The 25,197-nt window shown below is 42.8% G+C and overlaps 1 protein-coding gene across 1 annotated transcript in view; it reads left to right on the forward strand.

Moving 5' to 3' along the window:
- Positions 1-10,351, forward strand: part of pgm5 (phosphoglucomutase 5) — a 30,413-nt gene extending 20,062 nt beyond the window's left edge. The window contains exons 8-11 of the mRNA XM_056418846.1: positions 2,159-2,294; positions 3,323-3,506; positions 6,977-7,114; positions 9,799-10,351. Coding sequence (XP_056274821.1) covers positions 2,159-2,294; positions 3,323-3,506; positions 6,977-7,114; positions 9,799-9,888 — 548 coding nt within the window. The 3' untranslated portion in view covers positions 9,889-10,351. The remainder of the gene's footprint in view (positions 1-2,158; positions 2,295-3,322; positions 3,507-6,976; positions 7,115-9,798) is intronic.
- Positions 10,352-25,197: the final 14,846 nt, after the last annotated feature.

Consider the following 25,197-nt stretch of genomic DNA (forward strand, 5'->3'; position numbering starts at 1 on the left):
ACATGGCGTGTTGCCTATTGATGTTGCATTGCGTTGCTGGAAAAGTTGAGCCAGGTTTAACTTTTTAAGCGGCGGCACTTTGTCACAGCACACCTGAAAAAAATAATGTGGATCTGGTCTCAACAGTTTAAAACACAGATTACATGTAATAATAATTCCTTATTTTACAGAAAAAACAGTGAGCATCAGTCCATTTTATTTATATATCATCAAATCACAAATTGTGCCGTATATGACACCCTCTTTCCTCAAAGGTCAAAGTTGAACCAGGAAGGGGTACTCTTTGTGTAATTATGTTAATACTTTCACTGCTTGCTTTAGTTTTATCCTCTAAATAAGTTTGACTCCAGTCAGTCGTGCAATAGATGTGAAGGCTGGGACCCTGACTGCATGTGTAAATAATCCCCATTCTTCTGCTATAAAAGGACACGGGGCTCCCTGAACGACTGCAACGTGAGAACAGGCCTCCAGTGGCAATTTCTGTGAATGTAGACGCACACGTACACCGTCAGAAAATATAAACAACAGGCACACATTATATAGAAATTCTTTTTTTAAATTTCACTTTTATCTTCCGATTTTTACACTTTCTGGAGTTTTCCTCTTGGAGGGCGTGGGGGAGTTGGGAGAGTCCAAATATGAGGAGTATTGACGAGGAAGAAAATAAATTGAAGGAGCAGAGAGCACGGAGGACGATGGGAGCGTACTCGTCGTCTACCCATGTAAGGCCAAAAGCTCAGAGAGAGTCCCGAGGAGTAAATCATCCGAGCTGAACACCACTCCTGTTCCTCACTAACCCTCATACGCCTATTTAGGCAAACACAGCACAAACTATTTATTACAAGTGTACAGTTTGCCAGTTCTGTCAAACTTGTGTAAGTTTGGGAGGTTTTGCGATTGTCGTCAGCTTCAGAATTTAAAAGGGTAGCGACATCCAGTTTAATGCCTTTTAAAAAAAACAATAGCAACATAAAAAAGATTTTGAGGTTATTATTTCATCCCCACGTTGAGTTAAAAACATTCAAATCCACCCCAAAACATTGGGATATCTAGCTCTGACTTTAGGACTTCCCTGTTGCAGCATTGCGCAGTTTAATCCGCGTGATTGTAACTTCATTTTCACAAGATTAACAGTGCAGAGAAAATATTTGACATGGTCGTAGGAAACGTTCCGCGGTGGTATGACGATTAGATGAGTGAGTTCTACTCGGTCTCGCTCTGTGTCAGAGACGAGATAAAAGTAGACAGACAGAGAGGCGGGGATTAAATAATGACAACTGTCAGTTTCCTAACAGCTGTTTACGGCTCGAGCCGGAGGAAGCACACTTCTTGTCGAGAAAACAAAAGCAAAGTATTCTTCGTGCTATAAAACAGACATAATGATACCTTCATGTCCTTCTCATGAAATACATGTGCGTGAAACTTAAAATGACACCCGACCGCTGAGTTTGTTTTCTGCTCCAAGCTCTGCCGCGGAAACATTACGAACATATTCCGTCTTATTAAAATGTCAAAGTGCCCCCTTGACAGATACCTTTCCTGTGCAGCTGTTTTTGAGAACAGAGTGATAGCTCCCCAGTGAAGGAGGCTGATCAAGGGTGTGAACAACGCCTCTGCTGGTGTGTGCGTGTGTGTGCGTGTGTGTGTGCGTGTGTGTGTGTAGTAGCAGGAGACACATTTTTGTGTGGGGATGTTTGGTTCATCTCCATGCACAAGTACTCTCCCTGACCTTTTGTTCCATATGGTGGAGATGAATTCTAAGCTAAATCCAACTACTGTTTCACATTCGGGTTAGCTTAGCTTAGCTCAGTTTAGCCTAGTTTAGCCTAGCATAAAGATGGGGAACAAGGGGAAAGCAGCTAGCTTGACTCTGGACAAAGGAAAACGCTCACTATCTACTGTGATGCATATTTGGGCTCAGCTTCGCGAAGGGGCGGCTTACAGTGTCCTCGTAATCACTGAAAATATATGTCTTGTTAATTAGGCACATAATCTGTTCTGGAAGTCTGTAAACTATTAATGCACACATTAAAATCAATATGAAACAAGAGCTTAGCTACACAGAAACACATCAATAACACAAGTCAGAAGTGTTTTTGCATCGAATTAATTTCTATTAAAGAGTTGTCGTATTTGTGGTCTTTTCTTTCTCCTCCAGGTTCAGACCACATTCGTGAGAAAGATGGTCTGTGGTCGGTGTTGGTGTGGTTGTCCATCATCGCCGCCAGGAAACAGGGCGTGGAGCAGATCGTCAGAGAACACTGGGCCAAGTTTGGGCGTAACTACTTCTGCAGGTATATAAGTTATATATAAGTTCTCTGAATATGGAGCTGTGCTTTCATAACGCATTCGCTTAGGGATTTATTTATTCCCCCTATCATTCGTCTTTTTGTTGTTCTCCCTACATCGTTACTTTCCTTGTTTTAATCGTTATTACCTTTGCATTGAAAATGGAGAAGGTTATGTTTTGATCGCCGTGTATTTATTTATTTATTTATTTGTATGCGTGTTACTCGCATAACACAAAAAGTATTAAACCGAATCGCATGAAATTTGGTGGGATGATTGGTTATTATCCGGGGACCATTTGGTTAGATTTTGGTATCAATCGGGTCAAAGGTCAAGGTCATGAACAGGTCAAAATCTTCATTTTACCATAGCACGGTCAATTGTTATCCAATTGGCATGCAACTAATGCCAAAATGTTCATAATTCAATGCCCAATCTTGTGATATGCGAAGGTATGCGCTCTACCGAGTGCCCATTCTCGTTTTATTTATCTCACTCAACAAGTCCTCAGATTTATTTTGCTTTTCCCAAAAGTTTCAATCCTTTGTATTCGTAGCAATGCCAAATATGTCTCCAAGGCCTTCACCTTCGTCCATTTCCCCTCCAGTCCTCCTCTCTGGTTGTCAGTTGTTCTTATTTTAACCTCTCCCCTGTGGCCGGCAGAGATGGTTCCTGCAGTCAATGTTCCCACTGACAGTTGCTGCAGATTTTGATGTTCCCACAGAGAGCGTTCCGCATTTGATGTCGATTTTCCACAACATGAAGGTGGAGAGGCCATACAGGACAGGCCAAGGACCAGATTCCCCTCCCAAAAAACGCAAAACACAAACAGCTGTCATCATTTTGAGGAAAATCGACAAATCACCCTCGTCTTGTCCAGTTTAGGGCCATTTAAAAAAAAACATAAATGCTGTAAAAATGAATGTTTATCTAAGACAAATACTTTTCCTGAAAGCTTTTCCTTCTCTGTGTACGGCGGGCGTGTCAGTGGTCTACTCAGCATCGATGGGTTTGTGTTGATGGTTCTCGTCAGGTTTGATTACGAAGCCCTGGACCCGCGCACAGCCTTTTACCTGATGAGGGATCTGGAGTCGGTGATCTCAGACAAAGCATTCACCAGCCAGAAGTTTGCCGTGGGAGACCACGTCTACAGCGTGGAGAGGGCCGACAACTTTGAGTACATCGACCCTGTGGACGGGACGGTGGCTCGCAACCAGGTCAGTCTGGGAGAGGAGAGGGAGGAATGCTATAACTTTCATCATACATACAGTCCAAAGAAACTTAACAGTCACAGCATAACTGTTTAACTAACATGTTGCTATATTTCTAGAAATATTTATAATATCTTTAATAAAACTTAAATCTAGATCTAGTCTTATTTTCTCTGTGTGGAAAAGTACAAATAAAAACGGCTGTTCGGTTGTCATGGGGTTAGGTCTCCCCAAAAGCATCTTCAACATGCACACACACTCACACTAACACCTTCTCTGTGCTCCCTTTCAAACACACACACACACACACACACACACACACACTCACTCACTCGTCCGCCTCTTGTGAGCTGGACCACCCACGAAGCTTCAATGTTGTCTCATTAGAGAGGTTCCATATTTGGACATTAGAGTATATGATTTATTTAAAACTATAAACATATGCATACACACATAACATACAGCACGCACACACACACACTCACACACACTCACAGTAATAAGTCCCTCGGTCACATATCCTCTCCCCCTCCCCCTCACAGCCTGTGAAGTTTACCCAGCTGACTCCCTCTGGTCTGACCATGAAATGTGTGGAAACTCATTCCTGGTGTTGACACTTCTTAGCCTCTGCCCCGCCAACCGCCACGGACACACATGCTGTGCACTTCGGTGCGAGCGCGGTCCGTCAGTTGTTAAGCGTGAACACGTGCACGCGCCTGCGCGGCCTTCACGTGTTCACGCTCGTGTTTGCCGGCAAAGCGGCGCCTCCGATTTGTCCGTTGGCTTCCTCTCGTGCAACTTAACGCCAATGAAGGTCTCGCTGTCCCGCTGGGAATACTTCTCTGTGTTACTATGGTTACAGCAGCTCCACAGCTAGTTAGTCAGTCACCCCAAAATGTGATTTAACCTCAGTGGCAAATCCTCAGCATCCCGGTCGCCCCAGTGTGTATTATTACAGCACGGCACACATTCCTGCCGGGACAGAATTACATCAGCTGTCGTCTCGCTTGCAGTCTCTCTTGCAGTGTGTTTAAAGTTAACACATAAACACACACACACACAACGCATGGGGCATGGCAGCCTTTTGTCGTCGACTACTGAACTAAATCTGCACTGTCTGCATATCAGACAGATAGTGCATAAATATAAATAATGGCCATGAACCTACATAACACCTACATGCAGATTCTGTACGATTGGAAAATGCAGCAGGCCTGTAAACCAACACAATGTCATTCAGAAGAATCTAGTTTTGTTTATGGAAGTTAAACATATTTGTTCGGTGTCTGTCTCTCCACTATTGATATTTATGTTGAAATCATTTAGAAATGAACATAAATATGTGAATAAAAACAAAAAAAATCACATAATTTACACCCGAGGCTCATAATACTGCGATTTGCTAATTAAGCTCGCAACACTGAGCAAGAGTTTAGCTGTGTTTTTGTTGTTGTAAATGACTGACTATCAGTTAATAACTGAATTAACACATGGAATTACCAAGATTTCAGTTCATACAAATAGATATTTACCATAAACAGGAAATAGCCAAGGAAAATGGACAAGTGAATGTAGTTTTAGCTCAGGCTAGTTGTGGCTAGCTGTGGCTTTCAGAAATGTACTGCATTGTGCCTTTGTACAACTAAATAGATCGACACACACACACACACACACACGCACACACACATTGTTTTGAACAGGCATGAGTCGGCCTCCTGATAGCTGCTCCTCTATTGTTGGAGCTGAGCTGACACTCACAAATAGAAAGACAGACGGACATCTTTCATTCTCACGGTCTCTCTTCACCTGGACTCTGACAGGGTTCACACCTGAGCTCAACTCATTATGAGGACGGGCTGCCTTTACTTTTATTAAGACTGTGAGTCTATAAACTATGAAGCTGAGTCCCAGTTTGAAGAGGAGTAATGGTCTGTGGTCATACTGGCGCAGTTCACCCACTCTACTCCTATCATAGTTTGTTAAACTCTTCTGTACTATATTAAGAATAAACGACACATCATTTGTCATGTAGTAGCCTACATTCCTTTAGCCCTGATTTAGCACTACTTTGAACAATTACTGCCAGTCAAGTTGATCAAATACAAATTCAAAAGTGCCTATAAAGTGTGTTTTATTAAAACCAATGAGACATTTTACTTTAATTTATGCTTCTTGCTTGATCTCAAAACACATTGCTGTCTTCTCCCTGAGCCCGTGTGTTGCTCCGATGGGATAAGGGAAGTGGCACTGTGGAATTTAGGACAGATAAAAGTCATCACACATCCATTAGTCAAAGAGTCTTATCTCGCTTACGTCAGCGGGCACGAGTTGCGGCCGGTTACCCCGATGCAACAATATCCTGTTTCTCTTGTAAACGGAGATGTTGAGTTCAGAAGAGTTCAGTGGGCTTCTATACCGTTAACTCTCTGAACTCAACCTCGACTGGGAAATTGTTGTGCGGTGTCAGAATTTGACAGAAATGGTGTAAATCCTCCACGAGCTACCAAACCAAATCACTGTGGGGCTGTATTTTATGAAGTGTCCTGGAATTACACTGAACACTTGCAGTAGTTATGACCTCCCGTAACTTTAAAGACATTATACTGTAGGGGGGGGGGGGGGGGGGGGGACAAGGATTCATACGCAGTCACAACAAATCACATACTGACACCTAGTGGATGTTTGTAGTTACTGCACATTAAAGAGCTATACTCTTTAACCAGAATCAGAATCAGCTTTATTACCTTCGCATTGAAAATGCGGAAGGTTATGTTTTGATCGCCGTGTATTTATTTATTTATTTGTATGCGTGTTACTCGCATAACTCAAAAAGTATTAAACCGAATCGCATGACATTTGGTGGGATGATTGGTTATTATCCGGGGACCATTTGATTAGATTTTGGGATTGATCGGATCAAAGGTCAAGGTCAAGGTCATGAAAAGGCTAATTTGTATCCAATTGGCATGCAACTAATGCCAAAATGTTCATAATTCAATGCCTAATCTTGTGATATGCGAAGGTATGCGCTCTACCAAGTGCCCATTCTAGTTGGCCATGTGTGTGTTGCACATACAGGGAATTTGACTCTGGTTACACGTTCACTCTCGTCGTACATACATGTTATTTACAAATAACAGGATAAATATTTAAAAAAGACTTAGAAGACAACAGAATAGCAACATGTATGTACAACAAAAAACAACAACAACTTTTCATATTAACCCAAAGATTGAACAGAGGTGAATGATCATATTCTAATTATAGGAGCGTATGCACTTTCAATACGTCGGATATTAAAATATGTGTATTGTGTGATGGAGCTCACAGGTTTTTAAGTAATATGTCGAATTAGGTTATATATTTAGTTTACGATGCAGAGCTAACAGGATGCTGTCATCAAGCAGATGGACCATGCGCTGAATAAAATAAAATAAATGAACTGATGATGTGAACATTGCTCTGTGTGTTTCTAGGGTTTACGGATCGTCTTCACCGATGCGTCGCGCCTCGTGTTTCGGATGAGCGGCAGCGGTGGGGGGACGGGGGCCACCATCCGCATTTACGCAGAGAGCTTCGAGAGAGACCCCGAGAGACACAGCAGAGAGACGCAGGTACAGAGGCGGTGGGATGGGGTGTGGGACTCTGAGACAGACACTCTGATTAAAGGCGTGGTCACCTGACAATGACATGACCTAAAATCCCATTAGTCTTTTGTTATGCAGCATTCTGCCATTCAAGTCCCCCATAAAAAAGATAATATCAAATCTTTATTGAATGATATGAGACACGAGCATAAGTAACGTATTATGATGATGACAGCGCTCCTGTCTGTATATTTTATAGTCTGTATGGAGTCTGGATATGAGATACATAATATATTCACAATTGGCTCGCCATTCTTTGAGTTATGGGATACATTTCAGATTCCTGTTACTAAATATTTAAAACTATACGAATGGAAACTGTGGCACACACAACCAATCAGGTCGCCTGTTTTTGTTCAGCTGGCATTATTTTTGCACGAAGTACCCTTTTTTTATTCCTTCGTTTGTGCTTTTCATTTCCATCATCACTTATTTGGTACTACCCCTCCAGAAGCCACTTGAGTCGACGTGTCATTTGGATCAGAATGCAGATACTGCGGCGGTAATCGGAACGCTGTGAGATGCCGGCTCATTGACCTGTAGACTTTGGAGTGGTTGGGAACATTGGCTCATTGCGTGGTTCCGGATGTTGGCATATAGGTCGTGCACTTTAACCATACCCAGGGGTTGTAAAGATGCAGTCACGATGGCGAGACAGACTCATTTAGTTTGGGCCACCGAAGCGTCCAGCGTCATCAAACAGTGCGTGCTTCCTGAGGTAAATAACCCTTTGTGTCAAAAGACAACCAACGATGTCTTCAGTTGCCTAACCTGAGCATCAAAGTTTGCATTTCAGTGTTACCATAACTCAGGTGTAGGAATCTAAAACATATGAGAAAGCCACACATTATTAAACTCTTTATCTATAAACGTATTAAACTTCAAAGTGATACCGCAAAGTCACATTTGAGACCCCTCTCTTCTCATCTCAGTGTGAACCACCTATTAATGTGACACATGAACACACCTGGATGAGTCGCCACATTTGAGTCCGTAAAAAAACAACGTATTTGTTTCGCCCCGTCGTTACATTTCCCTCGTCCGCGTTGTGTGACTTCCACTTAACCCTTGTGCTATCCATCATTAATGTTAGATCATAAATGTAATTCCTAATCGTTCCGCCCCTGACCCGACGCACATGAATCATCACGTGATCCGACGGCGTGCCCGGAGAGGCTGAAAGCGCTCCGAATCCTTTTATAAACAAGCCGCGAGACGCTGCACCTCCTCACACCGTGATTGTGTTTGTGCGCTCACGGTGTGACGAATGGCGTGTGTGCGATGCACTCCATCACACAACGCCGTGCGATGAAGGGTTTCAAAACAACAACAAGGACACCGAGTCATGTCGTACAGCCCTTGAGAAATGTTGGGGACATTTGAAGATGCGTTTGAAGATGGGTTTTAAACAGGGTTCTTACACATGTTGACCAATGGATTTCCAGGACTTTTCCAGAACTTTTCCATGACTTTAAACCAAATTTCCATGACCAAACTGAAATCTCGGTATAAACATGAACAATTGAGAGAATTTTGTATTCAAAAAATGAGAACTCTAAAGCATACAGTTTAGCTTAAATGAAACAAATGAATGAGACAATAGTTTGATTAAAAGAAGGAACATTTCTATTCATGTTTATTCCTTTAACCCTTGTGTTGCCTTCGGGTCATTTTGACCCGAATCAATATTACACCCTCCCCCCGCCTTTGGATTAATTTGACCCCATTCAATGTTTAATGTCGGTGTTCTTTCGGTAGTCAACAAACAAACATAAAGTGCCTCACACTTAAACTTGGAAAACAATATTAATTCTAATAATTTTCTGGAGGTTTTAATTGCTGGCGTCAAATTGAACCCAAAGGGTAAAATATGTTAGTAAATATAAAGGTAACAGGAGGGTGAAACATTGAATCGGGTCAAAATGACCCAAAGGCGACACAAGGGTTAAGCGCTTGTATAAATGTTGATTCTTTATGTGCAAATCCATCTGTTTATATTAATTATTTCAAACTCGGCGTAAATGAACATGTGAATTTACCAACATTTCCAGGACTTTTCCAAAACTTTTATGATTTACGTTTTTTTCCATGACTTTTCCAGGCCTGGAAATGACCATTTTAAAATTCCATGACTTCTCCAGGTTTTCCATGACCGTACGAACCCTGTTTAAATGTTCCAAGATGTTTAGCTGCACGTCGCTCAGGTTGTACACCTGTGGTGAGGGAACTCTTGTCCTCACAGGTTACATCTTTACCACCCCACCAGCACAAAAAGTGTTTGAATGAAACGTCTCGAGCAACAAGAACTGGTTGACCGACAAATGCCTCTTGACGTTGTCATTGAAACAGTTTTCACAAGAGCAAAGTCAGACTAACATGTCTGCTGTGGAATCTGTGTATCAATGGGTTCATCTGTTTGCTCCGGGTCTTTAGGCCCCACATTGTAGGCCTCTTTGTGTTTTTGGGTGGATTTCCTCTCTGAAATAAATAATAAATAATTCAGATTTAACCAAATTATCCAAAAGAAAGTGCAACATAATACAAACAATGCGGTACAATAATACAGAGACAATTCATTAAAGGACCTATACAACAACAACAACAACAACAACAACACATTGGCATCTTTATGGTTGTGTTCTTCACTGCAGGTGGTGCTCGGTCCGCTCATCGCCATCGCCCTGAAGATCTCCAACGTCCACGAGAGGACAGGGCGCCGTGGCCCTAACCTCATCACATGAGCCCCCAGGAAAACACACACACACACACACACACACACACACACACATGCATCTAGATGCTCACACATACAAAACAAATAACCTTTCCTATACTCATTTGCCCCTCTCTGTCGCTTCATGGTCATTCATTTTTCTGTTGTTCTTCAAATGATGACTAACCTGCGGGTCCTTATCTCTCCAAAAGAATTGTGTTTGAATAATCAATAACGTAGAACATTTAGTTTCCAAACCATGCGGGCTATTTAATTATTGCCATGAATAAATAATGCAAAAGACAGCAAACCTATTATGAATGTGCAGACTGACTGTTGATGTGTGTGGCTTGCAGTTATAAAGAGTTATTGACGAGGGACGCCTGAGATATTTTTGGTATTCACCGTGCTGTTTTTGCTCGTACCTGTCCTCTCACATGTGTCATTTGTTTCAACCATTTCATGCATTTAATAAAGTAATCCATCTTTTGTCCAAGTGTACAATAAAACAGGCCTTGCATCACAACAAATATATCAGTGAATTGACTTACAGTTAGTTTATGTTTGATATGAATTAATGCGTATCTTGCTATGAATAGGGGCGGTTCGTCAGAGGTATGTTTATTACCATGGCGAGGTTTTAAAAATGTAAAATAACAAAATAGCAAATGAGGCCACAGGTAATGAAAAATCAAATATATATTTTAGATTTGTTTGATAATCTGGCTTTCGCTTCAGTTTGTCATTTCAGGCTTTTGGGAATGACAGATAACTAACTATATTGTAATATATTCTTAAAATACTTTAAAACATCCAAATAAACTTTTGATTTGTGAGGTATTTGCCTTTTTTAATTGAAACAGACATGTCTGATGGGGACAGATACAAATACATCAGTGTGAGATATGTTGCCCTGAGGCATTCTGGGGTTTTAATTAAACAGAGTCTTCATAATTAGGGGCACCATGTTGTGCTGATACTATATATCATGTGGCGATTAAGCATCCTTCTGGAAAAAAGCTTTTGTTTGTCGAGCACGGCACCGGCTTTTGAGCCGCAGTGTGAGATGTGTTGAAGCTGTTGTGTTGAGATAAGAAATGAAGAGGGCTGATCTTTATACGGCTTTAGAGGAGCCGGAACTCATAAACACACTGATTGCCGTCATTATGAGATGAGGATATGCCAGTGGATATCCTCGAGGATGTGTTCCCTCAGTCAGCCAGACGTTACCTGTCAGCCACTACAGGCTCTTGCCCCATCCAACGCTTCTTCATCAATGCGTCGCTGAGAAGGCGGCTCGCGCTTTGCCTGAAATAGTTCACGTGTCAGAGACAAGTGTCTAATAGGTATACGAACACGTCTTTTAAAGTACTCGGTAGTTAAAATGGTGCCAACGACCGTCCTTTTAATTTATAATGAGCGTGAGCGTGAACAAGACGACAGTGTTGAATTGTTGCTCCGCCATTATCTTAATTGTGGTGAACTTTTCACCTGCACTGCCAGGTGTGCTTGAGAGAAAACCAGAATCTATTCAATCATTCTGTGGAGACGTCCGTTATATATACATATTTTATATCACATGTATATGTCGTCTGTCCTCGATGTAGAAACAGAGATTCAGAGGATAAAAGAATAGTCTGCACAGGGGATTTAAATTCATGAATCCATTTTAGGATAATTTTCTGTTTTATTTTGTCTGTTGTCTGAGTTTGGATCTTTTTTAAATTGTTGGTTTTAAATTGTTGGTTTTTTCTCATTCGCGTTTTTTCAAGCTCAGTGGGACTTTCCTGGTAAATAAAACACTGAATACCAATAAATAACGTACTTTATAGGACAATGTCTTTAAATACATTAATATTTGTTTCAAATAAATTAAGTGTTGTTTTGACCTCCTTTTAAATGAGATAAAGTTGCATTCTAAGAAGATTTACTTTTTAAAAAAAAATTATTCATGAAAAATTATTATCAAATGTTTGCATTTATAATACAAAACAATTCTCCTAACGGTTGGCTTTATATTGGGATAGAAACATATTCAACACAAGCTAAGCAACTTTATTTCCATAATACAAATGACCATAGAACAGGGATAGCGTCATTAACTCAAAACATTGTGATTATACTTGCAATAATTTTATAGTGCTACAGTGCAGATAAACGTGATACTGTCCTCAGTTATTTCTCACACCACTGAGCAGCAACTAACGCGTGAAGCTCATCCGACTCTATTGGAGCGACGAACAACACCAACCCACGGCTCGACCTCGCGACCCCTGCGTAGCGTAGGGTCAGCGCGGAGAGGCCGGGGTGAAGACCGATGCCGGCACGCCTCGGTGGTCCATCATCGAGTCGCCAAGCAGTACAACCGTATTCAAAAAGGTATCTGCTATTCTTCTGGAGCTTTCTGTCTGAGCCATTCCTGCTTGTCCCTCAGTCAGTTTGGCAAAACACATGTCCTCCCTTCAGTGTCCCCCCGCCGCTGCTCCGCCTCCACCCGGCCCGCCTCCACCCGGCCCACCTGACTGTACCGAGGAGGCCGCTCGCAGCTCCACGTGCAGTCTGGGGCATCCGAGCTGTCCCGGCTGTACAGAGGAGGAGCGAGGCTCGCCTCCACCTCCACCCCATCAACCCCATCAACCCCATCATCCACGGCCTCCAACCGGCTGCCCTGGGACTCCACACAATATGGTCGGTTTAATAGTTTTGTTTTACTGGGACAAGGCTTATTGTCATTAGAGGCCCCCATTCCGGGCCAGATGTTAGAAACACACCCTAGAATAGTTAATAATAATACATTTGGGTTACCGAATGAGCGAACAGTATGTAAGAAATTATATTTGTATTGACTTTTTATTCAAAAACATTTTCCTGTGTTGCACAAAGTCTCCACTCTTCTGGAGAGGAAGAGTTACTTGATTCATTTGATATTCTTTTCAATAGCAATAGTTATTATTTGTGCAACAGTAATTCAATTACATAAAAGGATACATTTTTGTTAAATCAAGTAATTGCCTTAACATTGCTCATGTTGGTGCTCTAATTCTTTTTCTAAAAGAATCTTTAAAAAATATTATATTATTCTTTATTTCTTTTTTTCTCTTTGTTTTGCAACCAATCAAAATGCACTATTATTATTTTTATTATTATTATTTATATTTATTATTATTATTTATATTTATTATTATTATTATTATTATTATGTATGAAGTGACACAGGCGGTGTTACCTGTCAACAGTGTAGACCCGGAGGTGCCGTTCATGTCCTCCTCTCCGGTCCATTTTGCTCTTCGTGCTGTGGCAGATGCTCCAGAAGAATCCGATGAGCACAACCAGGACGCCCAACACGAGCGTGAAGTGGGCAGAGATGACCCTCAAAGTGTACCTGTCCTCCTGTGTCTGCTGGGACACCAGGTAGACCCCGAGGTAGGTCAACGCAAATCCCACACCGGGCAACACCTTGCGGACCAGGGACCATAGCTGCTTCCTCACATTCATGACCCTTTAACTCACTGGTTCTTCTTTATTGGGGTTTCCAGGTGCCCTTTCCTTCTTTTTATTGGAGTTTCCAGGAGCCCTGTTCTTCTTCTTCTTCTTCTTCTTCTTCTTCTTCTTCTTCTTCTTCTTCTTCTAGTACACTGATAGAGAGAGACACACTGGTATCAGGCAGGAGCCACTCAAGGATGTTTATGGGTTGATCTCTGTACCACCTGTCGATGGAGAATTATAGAACTGCCGAAACATCAATAAATCCTCCAACCAGGTTTGGGAACTAACCAGTGTGGCGACAGGTGAAGGTGCGTGAGTCTTCAGGCATCGGGGGAGGCGGCTGGGGTGTTCCTGCCTCCTCGGTTTTATATTAACACTGACTGATAACGCGTGATGATCATAGATTTGTGAATTCATTCTACATGTTCAAAATATGTGATATTTGTTGTTTACTGTGATATCTGATGAGCGGATTCTTTGGTCAAATTCCCTTTCATCTGTGTTATTATGACAGTTGAAATGTATGGAAATATCATGACACGCTGGGCGAATACTCGTTCAATTTAACAAGCGAGAATCAATAAACCCAGCACCACGATTCCCTACGTTGTTTTTAAGTGTACCCACGCCTACGTTTGCAGTTTGTATACAACTGATACGAAGAACGAACTATTTACTTTCCAGTCGTTGCATTATGTTGACTCATCAAATCTTCCCCATCATCCAGACACATGGACCTTTTGGACACTTTTCCATTCTTCCGACAACTCAAAGTGCTTTAATGACATCATCCACCCATCCACCCATTCATACACTGGTGGGAGGAGCTAAGGTGCCACCTGCACATCAGATGTCACTAACATTCACGGGAGCGATTTTGGCCAAGGACACATCAACATGGGCTCGCTGAGCCGGGGATCGAACCCCCGATCCTGTGACTGAAGGACGATCCTGCTCGCCACTGACCCACAGCCCCAGCACTAAAACATGCAACATTACAGACAAAAACCTCTTCAGAACTTTCTTTTGAGTCATTTCAGATTTTTGGGGGGATTATTAATCCAATGCACACAGTAGATTTATTCAACCTTTAAAACAAATTGTGTCCAAGTCCATGTAAGGAAATTCATATTCTAATGTCCTGAGTCATCCCTTTCCACCAGCTGGCAGTGAGCCTGCAGCTCGAGCTGATTAAACATTATATCTGACACGGCATAGTGGAGAGTCATAAGGTCATTTCACCATAAACAGAGTGTTCAGCATGATGGTGCACAAACACGCACTATTAAAAATTAAAAAGATGTTATCAGCTTTAACAATACCATTCAACTATATTGTTATATGTATTCATATATTTTACTTTGGAAGATGGATTTACATAATTATTCATTTGTTTGGAGGCTATTCTCAATATGATGTTCGATTTGAAAATGTTCTTTTCTTTTTATCTTCTCAAAGATGATGTAATTGTTCATGTCGAATTGCTCTGAATGTACTTTGGCCCTGATATTTATAACTGATATTTGTAATGTTAAAACTTCTTTTCGGTAAAAATATGACTTCCTTGTTGCATGAAGCTGAATAATAAACACGGCGGTGATGTCAGGTCCTCAAAACACCAATGTTATATTCTTCTGTTGAGTCACCTGTCGATCTTTTCTACATCGTCCTCATCAGTGCAAGTTCGCATGGACCAGATATCTCGGGCTTGTTTGTGTCTTTTGGTTTTATTAAAGGAGCATATCAGACAAATCATAACTCTTGTGCCATCAACTTTGTAGAGCTGGATACTATCAAATGGATACTTGTAATTTCTTGCCGTTGACCTTCAGCCTCTAGTTTGCTCCTTCCTCTTTGTATGTAGGTCATAACTCTTCATTTAATGAGGCTTCATTATGAGTAGGCTATTCTTGGATGGTATTATGAATGAATATCTATCCACTGCCACTCAATGCTTGTTGTGAATGCGGCGCGGTCATCAGAGCTCTTATTGGCACTCTGAGAGTTTAATGTTTTTATGAACCTTATCAGTCGTATCAGCGTGGAGTTAATGCTCCGAGCTCAGCTCCGGTAGTATCTAGCTATTGCACCACAGCGGTGTTTTTCCACAGGTTAACAGGAACACACCCCTGTGTCTGATGCCCAGGTGAGATTGAGTATTGGCTTCTTAACCCTCCTGTTACCTTTCGGGTCAATTTGACCCCATTCAATGTTTAATGTCGGTGTTCTTTCGGGTCAATTTGACCACAGGCTGTTTTTCACTGTGTCAAACATATAAGAATTATCAACTTTTTTATATATTTAAAGGGCTATTTAGGTAGTCAACAAACAAACATAAAGTACCTCACACTTAAACTTGGGAAACAATATTAATTCTAATAATTTTCTGGAGGTTTTAATCGTTGGGGTCAAATCCCAGGGGTAAAATATGTCAGTAACTATAAAGGTAACAGGAGGGTTAAACATTGAATGGGGTCAAATTGACCCTATGGTAACAGGAGGGTTAAATGGCAGGAATTACCTAGTAATGAGGGTTAATAGTGGCACTTATAATTGTTAAGTGGATTATAAATCTGTGTGGCTCCACATTCAGCGGTCTGATGTAATCGTAGTGCCCTGTGAGTGCGTTCAACAGTAAACACTGCAATGCGCTGCACGTACGGCTCAGAGAAGATAGTCAGCGGATAATTTTCACCTGGGAATGCTGCGTTGCTCGTGGGGATTTAAGTGTCTGTGTCATGATAACAGATCCACCGTAGGTGAGAAATTCTATTTCAAAGGGCTTCTCTCCATTCCTCTGGAGGCCGGTTTTATTTGCGTAGAATGACTTTGTGGCCACATCGAAGGCCGCTCTGATATGCAGCTGTTTGGCAAACAAAAAAGAAGAGCAAAAAGATTGAGTTTAGAGACCCTCATAACCGGACACAACAGCCTCGTTACGAGCGTCTCCATCAGCCACAGATTAGTTAGAGCTGTACGGCTAACGCTATCGATGCTGGAAAAAATATCTGAAATGTCTTCACTGTCAACGAGTGTATAGACGACAGCGCCACAGCTCTAATCGTGTACATTTATGTGATACTTATACATAACTAAAATAACGTTGCCCCCGTGGCCACCTGTGCATAAACCCCTCGGCTGTGTTTTGAAGTTGCATACGAATGTAGGCCTACTGTCTAAGTTCAGCACGACACGCTCCCAGTCCCAGCTGTGGAGACACTGGTTCAGCTGTTTATTTATAAAGCATGTGTAGTTCTTTGTTTTTTTATTTTTTACTTGTGATTTTGTATATATTTATCTCTGTTTTTATGTTTTGTACTATCTGGACCTTGAGTCTGAAATAAAGTTTTTATCTACTACATACTCAAATCAGTCTGTACTGAATACTGCCTTTAAATCTAAATGTCTGATTCATTATGATTTCACCAGTTGACACCATGAGGTCACAGGGCTGGTTTCGAGGTACAATGTCAAAGCACATTCCTAAAGTAAAACTATTTGTAAAGCTATTAATACCATGCCGTAAAAGCCCTGTAATTATTCTTCAAATAGAGTGAAAGAGAGGCATGATCAGCCCAATGTACCTTTACTTAACGCCTGTTCAAGGGGGATCTTTCACTTTATAAAGCTGGATAGTCCAATGAATAATAACCCATCATATTTTAATTATATATTTAGCGAGTAAAATCTGAATAGTCAGGTTGATGTAGTACTATAATGTTCTCATCTGACATAGAAGTATGTGGTAAGTATACAGTTGAGTCGCTTATTCGGTTGAGGCCTTAACCCTCCTGTTATCTTCAAATAACATCTTTGACCCTTTTTGACCCCAGCAATTAAAACCTCCAGAAAATTATTAGAATTTATATTGTTCCCCAAGTTTAAATGTGAGGTACTTTATGTTTGTTTGTTGACTAACCCTAAAAGAACATCGAAGAAACAAAACAGCACAAACACGACAGCCTCATAGCAATCTGGCAACTCCTTCCCCTCCTCCTCCTCCTCCTCCTCCTCTCCCCAGTGCTTCACCTTTGCCCCTGGGTATAGCCGGCTAACGCTACATCAATGCAGGAAAAAAAGAAGAAAAAAAATCACTGTCATCGAGTGGATAGACGACAGAAACAGCGCCACAGCTCTAATTGTGTATATTTATGTGACACTAATATATAACTAAAATAGCGTTGCTGTTATTTCTCTGGTGTTTCCGAAGTCCCAACTTGGGCGTGTGATGCAACCAGGTCCCGGCAGGCGTGTTGCTGAGGGCCCAAGGAAGCCCAGAGCTGAGGGGTAAGGTGTTTTTATGAGCGCGTCAATAAAATCTACAAGCGGCAGCATCACAGGCGAGGAAAGCACGCTGCACGAGAAAACCCAAATCAAACCAGAGAAAAAGAACAATGAACATTAAAACACACACAACACAAACAAACACTACAGCATCATAGTAAGCTGGCAATTCCTCCTCCTCTTCTCCTCCTCTTCTCCCCAGTGATTGGGCTTTTATCTATTCAGCCACACCTAATTACAACCTACCTCCTCCCCAGATACGTCCTGGTGAGCTAAACTGAAACGAGCATCCACGCTCAGACAGAATATTGAACATACCATTAATACAAGATGTCTCAGTTCCCGCTGACGTCACGGTTCATCTGCGGGCGCTCGTCCCGAACCAATGAGCAGGACACATACAAACAGAATGTATTTAAAAAAGAAATATCTTCCCTCTCTTCTTCATCTTCACCGAGCCCAGTCCCTCCCTGCTCAGAGGACACGAGGAATCAGAATCAGAATCAGAATCAGAATTGTATTTATTGCCAAGTAGGTTTACACCTACCTAGAATTTGTTCTGGTGTATAGGTGCATACAGTGAACATAAAATGAACATAAAATGAACATAAAACATAAAACATACAAACATAATAAGTACTATACAAACACAATAAGTACTACAATACAAAAAGAAGCACACCTGTTAACACGTTCCTTGATTGAGCAGCGGATCTACAACAACAGACAGAACTAGAACGGGCACTCGGTAGAGCGCATACCTTCGCACATCACAAGATTGGGCATTGAAATATGAAAATGTTGGCATTAGTTTCATGCCAATTGGATACAAATTGACCGCGCGCTATGGTAAAAATAAGATTTTGACCTTTTCATGACCTTGACCTTGACCTTTGACCCGATCGATCCCAAAATCTAATCAAATGGTCCCCGGATAATAACCAATCATCCCACCAAATTTTATGAGATTCGGTTTAATACTTTTTGAGTTATGCGAGTAACACACATACAAATAAATAAATAAATACACGGCGATCAAAACATAACCTTCCGCATTTTCAATGCGAAGGTAACTAGAGGCTCAATCCCAACGTCCCTCCTGAGGCCTCGAACCCTGAACCCTCGGGGACTAAAGGGACGGCACCTGGGGGAGGCTTGAGCAGGAGAAGCTGCAAAGGGAATTGTATAAATATGAACGGGACAGCACTATAACGCCACGCGGCGCGTTTAATGGCACAAAAGCATTTGATGTACAATTGTGGGCTTTTATTTGTCGCTTGCATTCCTCTGGTTACCTTCGCATTGAAAATGCGGAAGGTAATGTTTTGAACGCTGTGTATTTGTATGCGTGCGTGCGTGTTATTCGCATAAGTCAAAAAGTATTAAACCGAATCGCATGCAATTTGGTGGGATGATTGGTTATTATCCGGGGAACATTTGATTCGATTTTGGGATCGATCGGGTCAAAGGTCACGGTCAAGGTCATGAAAAGGTCAAAATCTTCTTTTTACCATAGCACGGTCAATTTTTATGTTCATAATTCAATGCCCAATCTTGTGATATGCGAAGGTATGCGCTCTACCGAGTGCCCGTTCTAGTTGAATATGGTCTTATGTGCCACCTTCACCAATTGTGTCTGCAACGACCACCGCTGGTTTGTGTGATTTCATTATTACATCCAGTAGCTGTCAAATACATGTAGTAAAAATAAGTAGTGAAAACTACAATCATCTCTCTGTTTTGTATCTATAAAGTATCACAACATGGATATGAATGATCTTTTTGCAAATGTAAACAATTAATAAGATGTATAATACATGTAAACCTCCAAATTAGGCTCTCTCCTGCCTGCTTACACACACACACACACACACACACACACACACACACACACACACACACACACACACACACACACACACACACACACACACACACACACTCACACAGCCTCTTTTAGACCTCATTATTAGGTGATAATTATAGACAGGGTGAGACAGAGAGCCATTAGTTGTGAGGGAAGGAGTGAAGGGCCAGTTATTAATCAGCTGCACTCTGATGAAGACCTGCCATCCCCTCTGTCATTAACACACATCACGGTCAGACTCAGCAGTACACAAGTTCACTCATTATTAAGACTCACACGGTGGATATCAATTATTGGATTGTTGATGATCTGTAATAAACACATGGGCAGTTTATGCATTTACAGCAGTAGTACCGTAAAGAGTCCAGTGGGGGCGACGTTGCATTGTTTTCTTTCACCGATGCCAGTGGCTAGTGAGCAAAATCCCTGCAGCAGTGCTTGGGGAAATAACTATTTAATTAGGGGGTAATTAAGATATTTAAGCACAGCAGGACCACTGGGTGGATCCTGTGGAGTGAAGTTATCTCTCAATCCTTCAGTCCCACACGTGATCTCAATGTGATCCATTCGCAGGCGGTGTGAAAGGTCCCGCGCTGCTCATGCTGCTCACCAGATTTATTCGCCGTCACGGATTATAAAAGCTCCTCGGTTTTGGATAACATCTTTATATTGTAAAAAAAAAGAAAAGCCACGGTGTCAATTTATCATTTTGGAAATGCGATTAAAGATAAAAGGAATATTTCAAATGTGAGGTTGTGTGTATGTTGAAAGAGAAAGTAGGTCTTAAAACGTCATAAAGAAAAGAAAGGAGGGGAGGAGGGGGGGTGATGGGGTAGATACGGTACTGTAATTCAAGAAGAATGAGGTAGGAAAGGAAGGAAGGAAGGAAGGTTTTTAAACTCTTCAAACTTTTCCTCCCGCTCTGATTCTCCGTGTCTCTTCTTCTAAGTGGCCGTCTTCTCTCTGACCTCTCGCTACGTGTCCATCCTCGAGTGTTTCATGTGCTCTTGGCTGTAGGGTTTCACTGCTTATCCCTGTAGTAGCCACATAAACCCCTCACAGTTGTCTGGACTGGCCTAGCAAGAGGGGATCAATGTGGAGATCGATAGGGTCCCTGGGAGTCCTAATAGCCCTGTCACGGCTGCCCGACTCCCTGCCTGGCTGCTTGCGATAGCATCACACTGTGTGTGTGTGTGTGTGTGGGGGGGGGGGGGGGGGGGTCATCCAAATCCATGTCGACGACCCCTCGCTGAGTCTGTCCTCACACTGAGGTCATGATACAGCGCCACAACTCCTCTAATTGTGCCCGTTGATGGAGCCGATGGCTGAGGGCGATCCGGATGGTGCCACGCGGCCTTCTGCGCTGTCAGTCTGCGGTCTCGTTCCCTGGAAGAAGAGAATAGAGGACTCGACACACTGAGGATGAACACAACATTTAGAGGGGGCCTCTGCTTTACTAAAAAGGGCACTGCAACAATTTTTAGAAATCCATTGTCCTGGGAAGTGAGTTCCCATTGGGCGTGTCAGCAGCTCATTATTTAAGTCGAGTGCCAACGTTATACAAAAAGTGTGATGACGCAATATCACAGGATGCACCAACGGTATGAAATGGCAGACACTTTACACTACCGTTCAAAAGTTTGGGGTCACTTAGAAATGTCTTTATTTTTCAAAGAAAAGCACTGTTTTTTCAAAAAAGATAACATTAATCAAAAATACACTCTATACATTGTTAATGTGGTAAATGACTATTCTAGGTGGAAACGTCTGGTTTCTAATGAAATATCTCCAGAGGTGTATAGAGGCCCATTTCCATCAACTATCACTCCAGAGTTCTAATGGTACATTGTGTTGCTAATCGCCTTAGAAGACTAATATCTGATTAGAAAACCCTTGTGCAATTATGTTAGCACAGCTGAAAACAGTTATGCTGGTGATATAAGCTATACAACTAGCCTTCCTTTGAGCTTGAAGTTTGAAGAACAAAATTAATACTTCAAATATGAATCATTATTTCTAACCTTGTCAATGTCTTGACTATATTTTCTATTCAATTTTCAATTCATTTGATAAATAAAAGTGAGTTTTCATGGAAGACACGAAATTGTCTGGATGACCCCAAACTTTTGAACGGTAGTGTACGTGAGTGCCTTGTAAAAACAGAGAATCCCCCCCAAAAAAGGTGAGGGTATGCCTGAAACAGGTTTATTTTATTGGGCAAAGGAATCGCTCATAATCTGTGTTTAAGAGTATTTCTCCCATTGGAGTGAATAGGGTGGGGGGGGGGGGGGGGCACAGACACAGGATACATGCCGAGGACATAAAGCAGTGGCTGGAGTTAACATATTGTAGAGAGCGCAATTTCAGCTGTGGCCTCTCACGTCAGCTCCGTGGCTCCGGAGGGGCCTCGGTGTCTGAAGTCGCAGAGGAAGCCAAGGCGTGGAGTCTTAAAGATGTGGGTGTTTAACAGGGGCTGATGAAAGACGGATACGGTTGCATTGTGGGTTGTCTCGGATCCAAAGTTTGTGGAGTTTTTTCTTTTACAAAGTATGAAAAGCCAGATTATCTCGGCCTCTGCCGCATCGATTTGGATCATTCGGACCTTTCTTTGCTGCGCGTGACGTGTCGCTATGTGCATGTCTGCAAATGTTCCCGTCTGTGGATTCTTCAACACTTTCATGTGGTCGGGTGGTGTTTTGTATAAAATTGTCTTGCCCTGCCAAAATCATCAGAGAACACTTTAAAGTATTTCACTTTTATGCTCCTTCAGGGGGAAATATTTCACGTCTTCCTTCCCTACATGTCGTTGATAACACTCCGCTTCATCCAAACCATATTATCATTTTATAGAAGGAGATGCATTGTTATTGATGAACTATCCGGCGGTATCAAATGACGAGCTGCAACATTTAAATGGTGCTTAAATGGTAATGCATGCGTAATAATAATCCAATCATCGATGCACTCTGTTGTGGAATTGTATTGCATTTCACTGAGAGATGTTTTATATTATTTTGTCATTGGTTTAAATGTGTTGGACCAAATATGAGAAACACATGACTGAAACATGACTAATACTTTGACTTGTAATGGAGTATGTCTTCATGTTGCCGCTTTCTTTACTCAGATAAAAGGCTTCACATCATACGATTTACACCACTGGCTGATGACACATTTCCAGATGGAGAAAGCAATATAACTGCACCCTCAGCTCCACCTGGTGTGCATTTGGTTCGACTCAAGTCTACAAAGAAATGTTCGCGGGGCTGTGCGTCAGATATTACAGGAAGGAATCTGTGAGGGAAAACTTTTGAAAACTCCCGAGAGAAATATCTGACTCGTAGCTGAGATGACGAAGCCTGCTGCATTGCATGTGTCATCCAGTCCTTGGCCCCTCCCACCCCCACCCCCACCCCCACCCCATCCACCACTGCCTGCATTGACATTTACAGGTTCTCTCAGTGTGCCCCACTCAGGCTGCGCATTACCTCCGTGGTCATAACATGAGAAAAGAGTCCAATGTAAGGGATTTTTTACTTGTTATAACATATATAATTTGTGCTGATTAGATGTTTTTTTTAATCAACAACGATGAGGGTGAGAATGTAGCTTCGTGACCAGATGTGTTTGCAGTGGGGTCAACGCTGGGTTTCCCCCAAACGTCAGAAACAGATGGGAGGAGAGACAGACTCCGACTAAAGAGCACGAGGACGCAGCAGCAGCGTCGGAGGGGCCGACAGAGTGCGGGGCTCTGCCCTTCACACACATCGGAGACACGCTTTGAGGTGCGGTGGGACTTCAGCAGCGCAGACGGACTAAGTCACAGGGCTTGGAAATACCAATAAAAAACCTTGGTGGGTTTGTGCTTCAGCGCCAGAGAAAAGTTCCCAATTTCCCATCACGTAGGGATCAGTGAGTCTATATAATGTATAGATACAGCGATGTGGAATACCCACACCCCCATCAGACGAGGATCCCACTCGAGTTTCCCACAAATGCGCCTGTGATCCCGATCACATACATCACACAGTCTGGATGTGAAGTTCAAAGACCTGCAGCCGCCATGCTGAAGGCAGATGTTGCGCTGTATATCAAGGATTCCTGCGTTACGTTGGGTGAGATGATCAGATGATAAGGCCAGGGCCGTCCTGCATGTACGGGCCGGGGGGAGAGGTAATAATCGCAGCGTGTAATTCAGGGTAATGAAGGCTCCGCCACTAGATCGGCCATAAAGAACGATCGGGGAGGCAGACGGGGAGGCGCTGGCGCTTTGGACCTCCATTGGCATCCCTCCACTTTCTATAAATCTGCTCTGCGGTCCGACTCCGGGCGAAGAGGAGGCCGGAGACGGAAGGAAGGAGACGAGAGACGAGAGAGGAGATGAGTGACAGAGCAAAAGAGAGAGAAGGTGCGCATGATTTATCCTCCGCCAAGACGCAGGTCAGATCTTGTTCTCTGATCTCGGGGGGGGGGGGGGGGGGGGGGTAATGTACTTCCTGTGTCCTTTGAGACTAATGATCCCAGAGAGGCGCTGCATTATGTATCAAGCTGCGTCTCAACTTCTCTGAGAGGATGAAAGCGAGAGCCTCTTGGTTTAATTTCGTTTGATTGCAACAGTTTAAGGATTCCGTCAGCTCGGAGCGACAGACGAAGACATCTCCAAAATAAACGGCGGCGTCTGTCGCCATCGAAATAAGAAAAAGGAAACGTTGTGCCGCCTCTCGCGCAACACTCGTCCCTCGCTCTCGGTTCCCACCCTCCGGTTCATCGGTATGCAGGCGGCGTGGCGCCGTACCGTGGGCAGCCCGGGCCGCGCCGCTCTCCTCTGCATGTCTGCTAAATGACAGTAATTATTTTTTCTGGGCTGCAGGCGGCTCATGCATGTTTTATTTCCACCTCCACCTCCCCCCATCCGCCTGCATGGCGGTGCATGGTGCACGGCGTGGTGGAATGGGGAAAGAAAAGAAGAAGAACAACAACAGCAGAGCGTTTTATTTCTCTCCGTACCTCCCGATGGGTCCCCACTGGGTTCTCCAGCCTCGGTTCCTTTACTGAGGGGGCCCCGTCCTTTTATGGTACCACAGGGTTTTTTGCAGGGACTGACAGATGCTGTTCGGCTGGTCTCGTGATGGCCTACACACAGATGAAGCTACCTAATGGCGGTTCACGCACATCGGCTGCAGTTGTAAGTATTTTGACATAAAATAGCTCCCGTGTTTCCATTCAGGTCCAGGTGTCACTTGGTGTCGGGGGGAACATGTGCTGCTCTGACAGAACAGCTGATCATAGTTTAAACAATAGAAACCGACCCTGTCATGCAGAGCTCGGGCTGCCCGATGAACACATCCTATTAAATCTGGAGAAGGTTGTTTCTTCCCCCTTCATGGCACCGTGTTGTGTGTCACGCCGTCCTGTGACATGCAGCTCGTTTGGCGCGACTCAGGGGATCTCTAATACCCCTGCAGCTTTCATAATGAACATGTGGCTTCTCTCTCTTGGGCACAATTTAGCGTAATTCATAAGCAGAGGACGGAGCATTAGCCAGATGGTGCTGTGGGTGGCATCCTTTCTCTGGCCATCCATTAGAACTGTGCTGGTGACAACATTCCTGTGAGAAGACAGACAAGCTACCCACTTTCAGCATCCATCCAACTGTGTGTGTGTGTGTGTGAGGATGTTTTAAGTGGGTAACTTAACTTG

This window comes from Pseudoliparis swirei, chromosome 7 (genome assembly GCF_029220125.1).
Source record: "Pseudoliparis swirei isolate HS2019 ecotype Mariana Trench chromosome 7, NWPU_hadal_v1, whole genome shotgun sequence".
Lineage (NCBI taxonomy): Eukaryota > Metazoa > Chordata > Actinopteri > Perciformes > Liparidae > Pseudoliparis > Pseudoliparis swirei.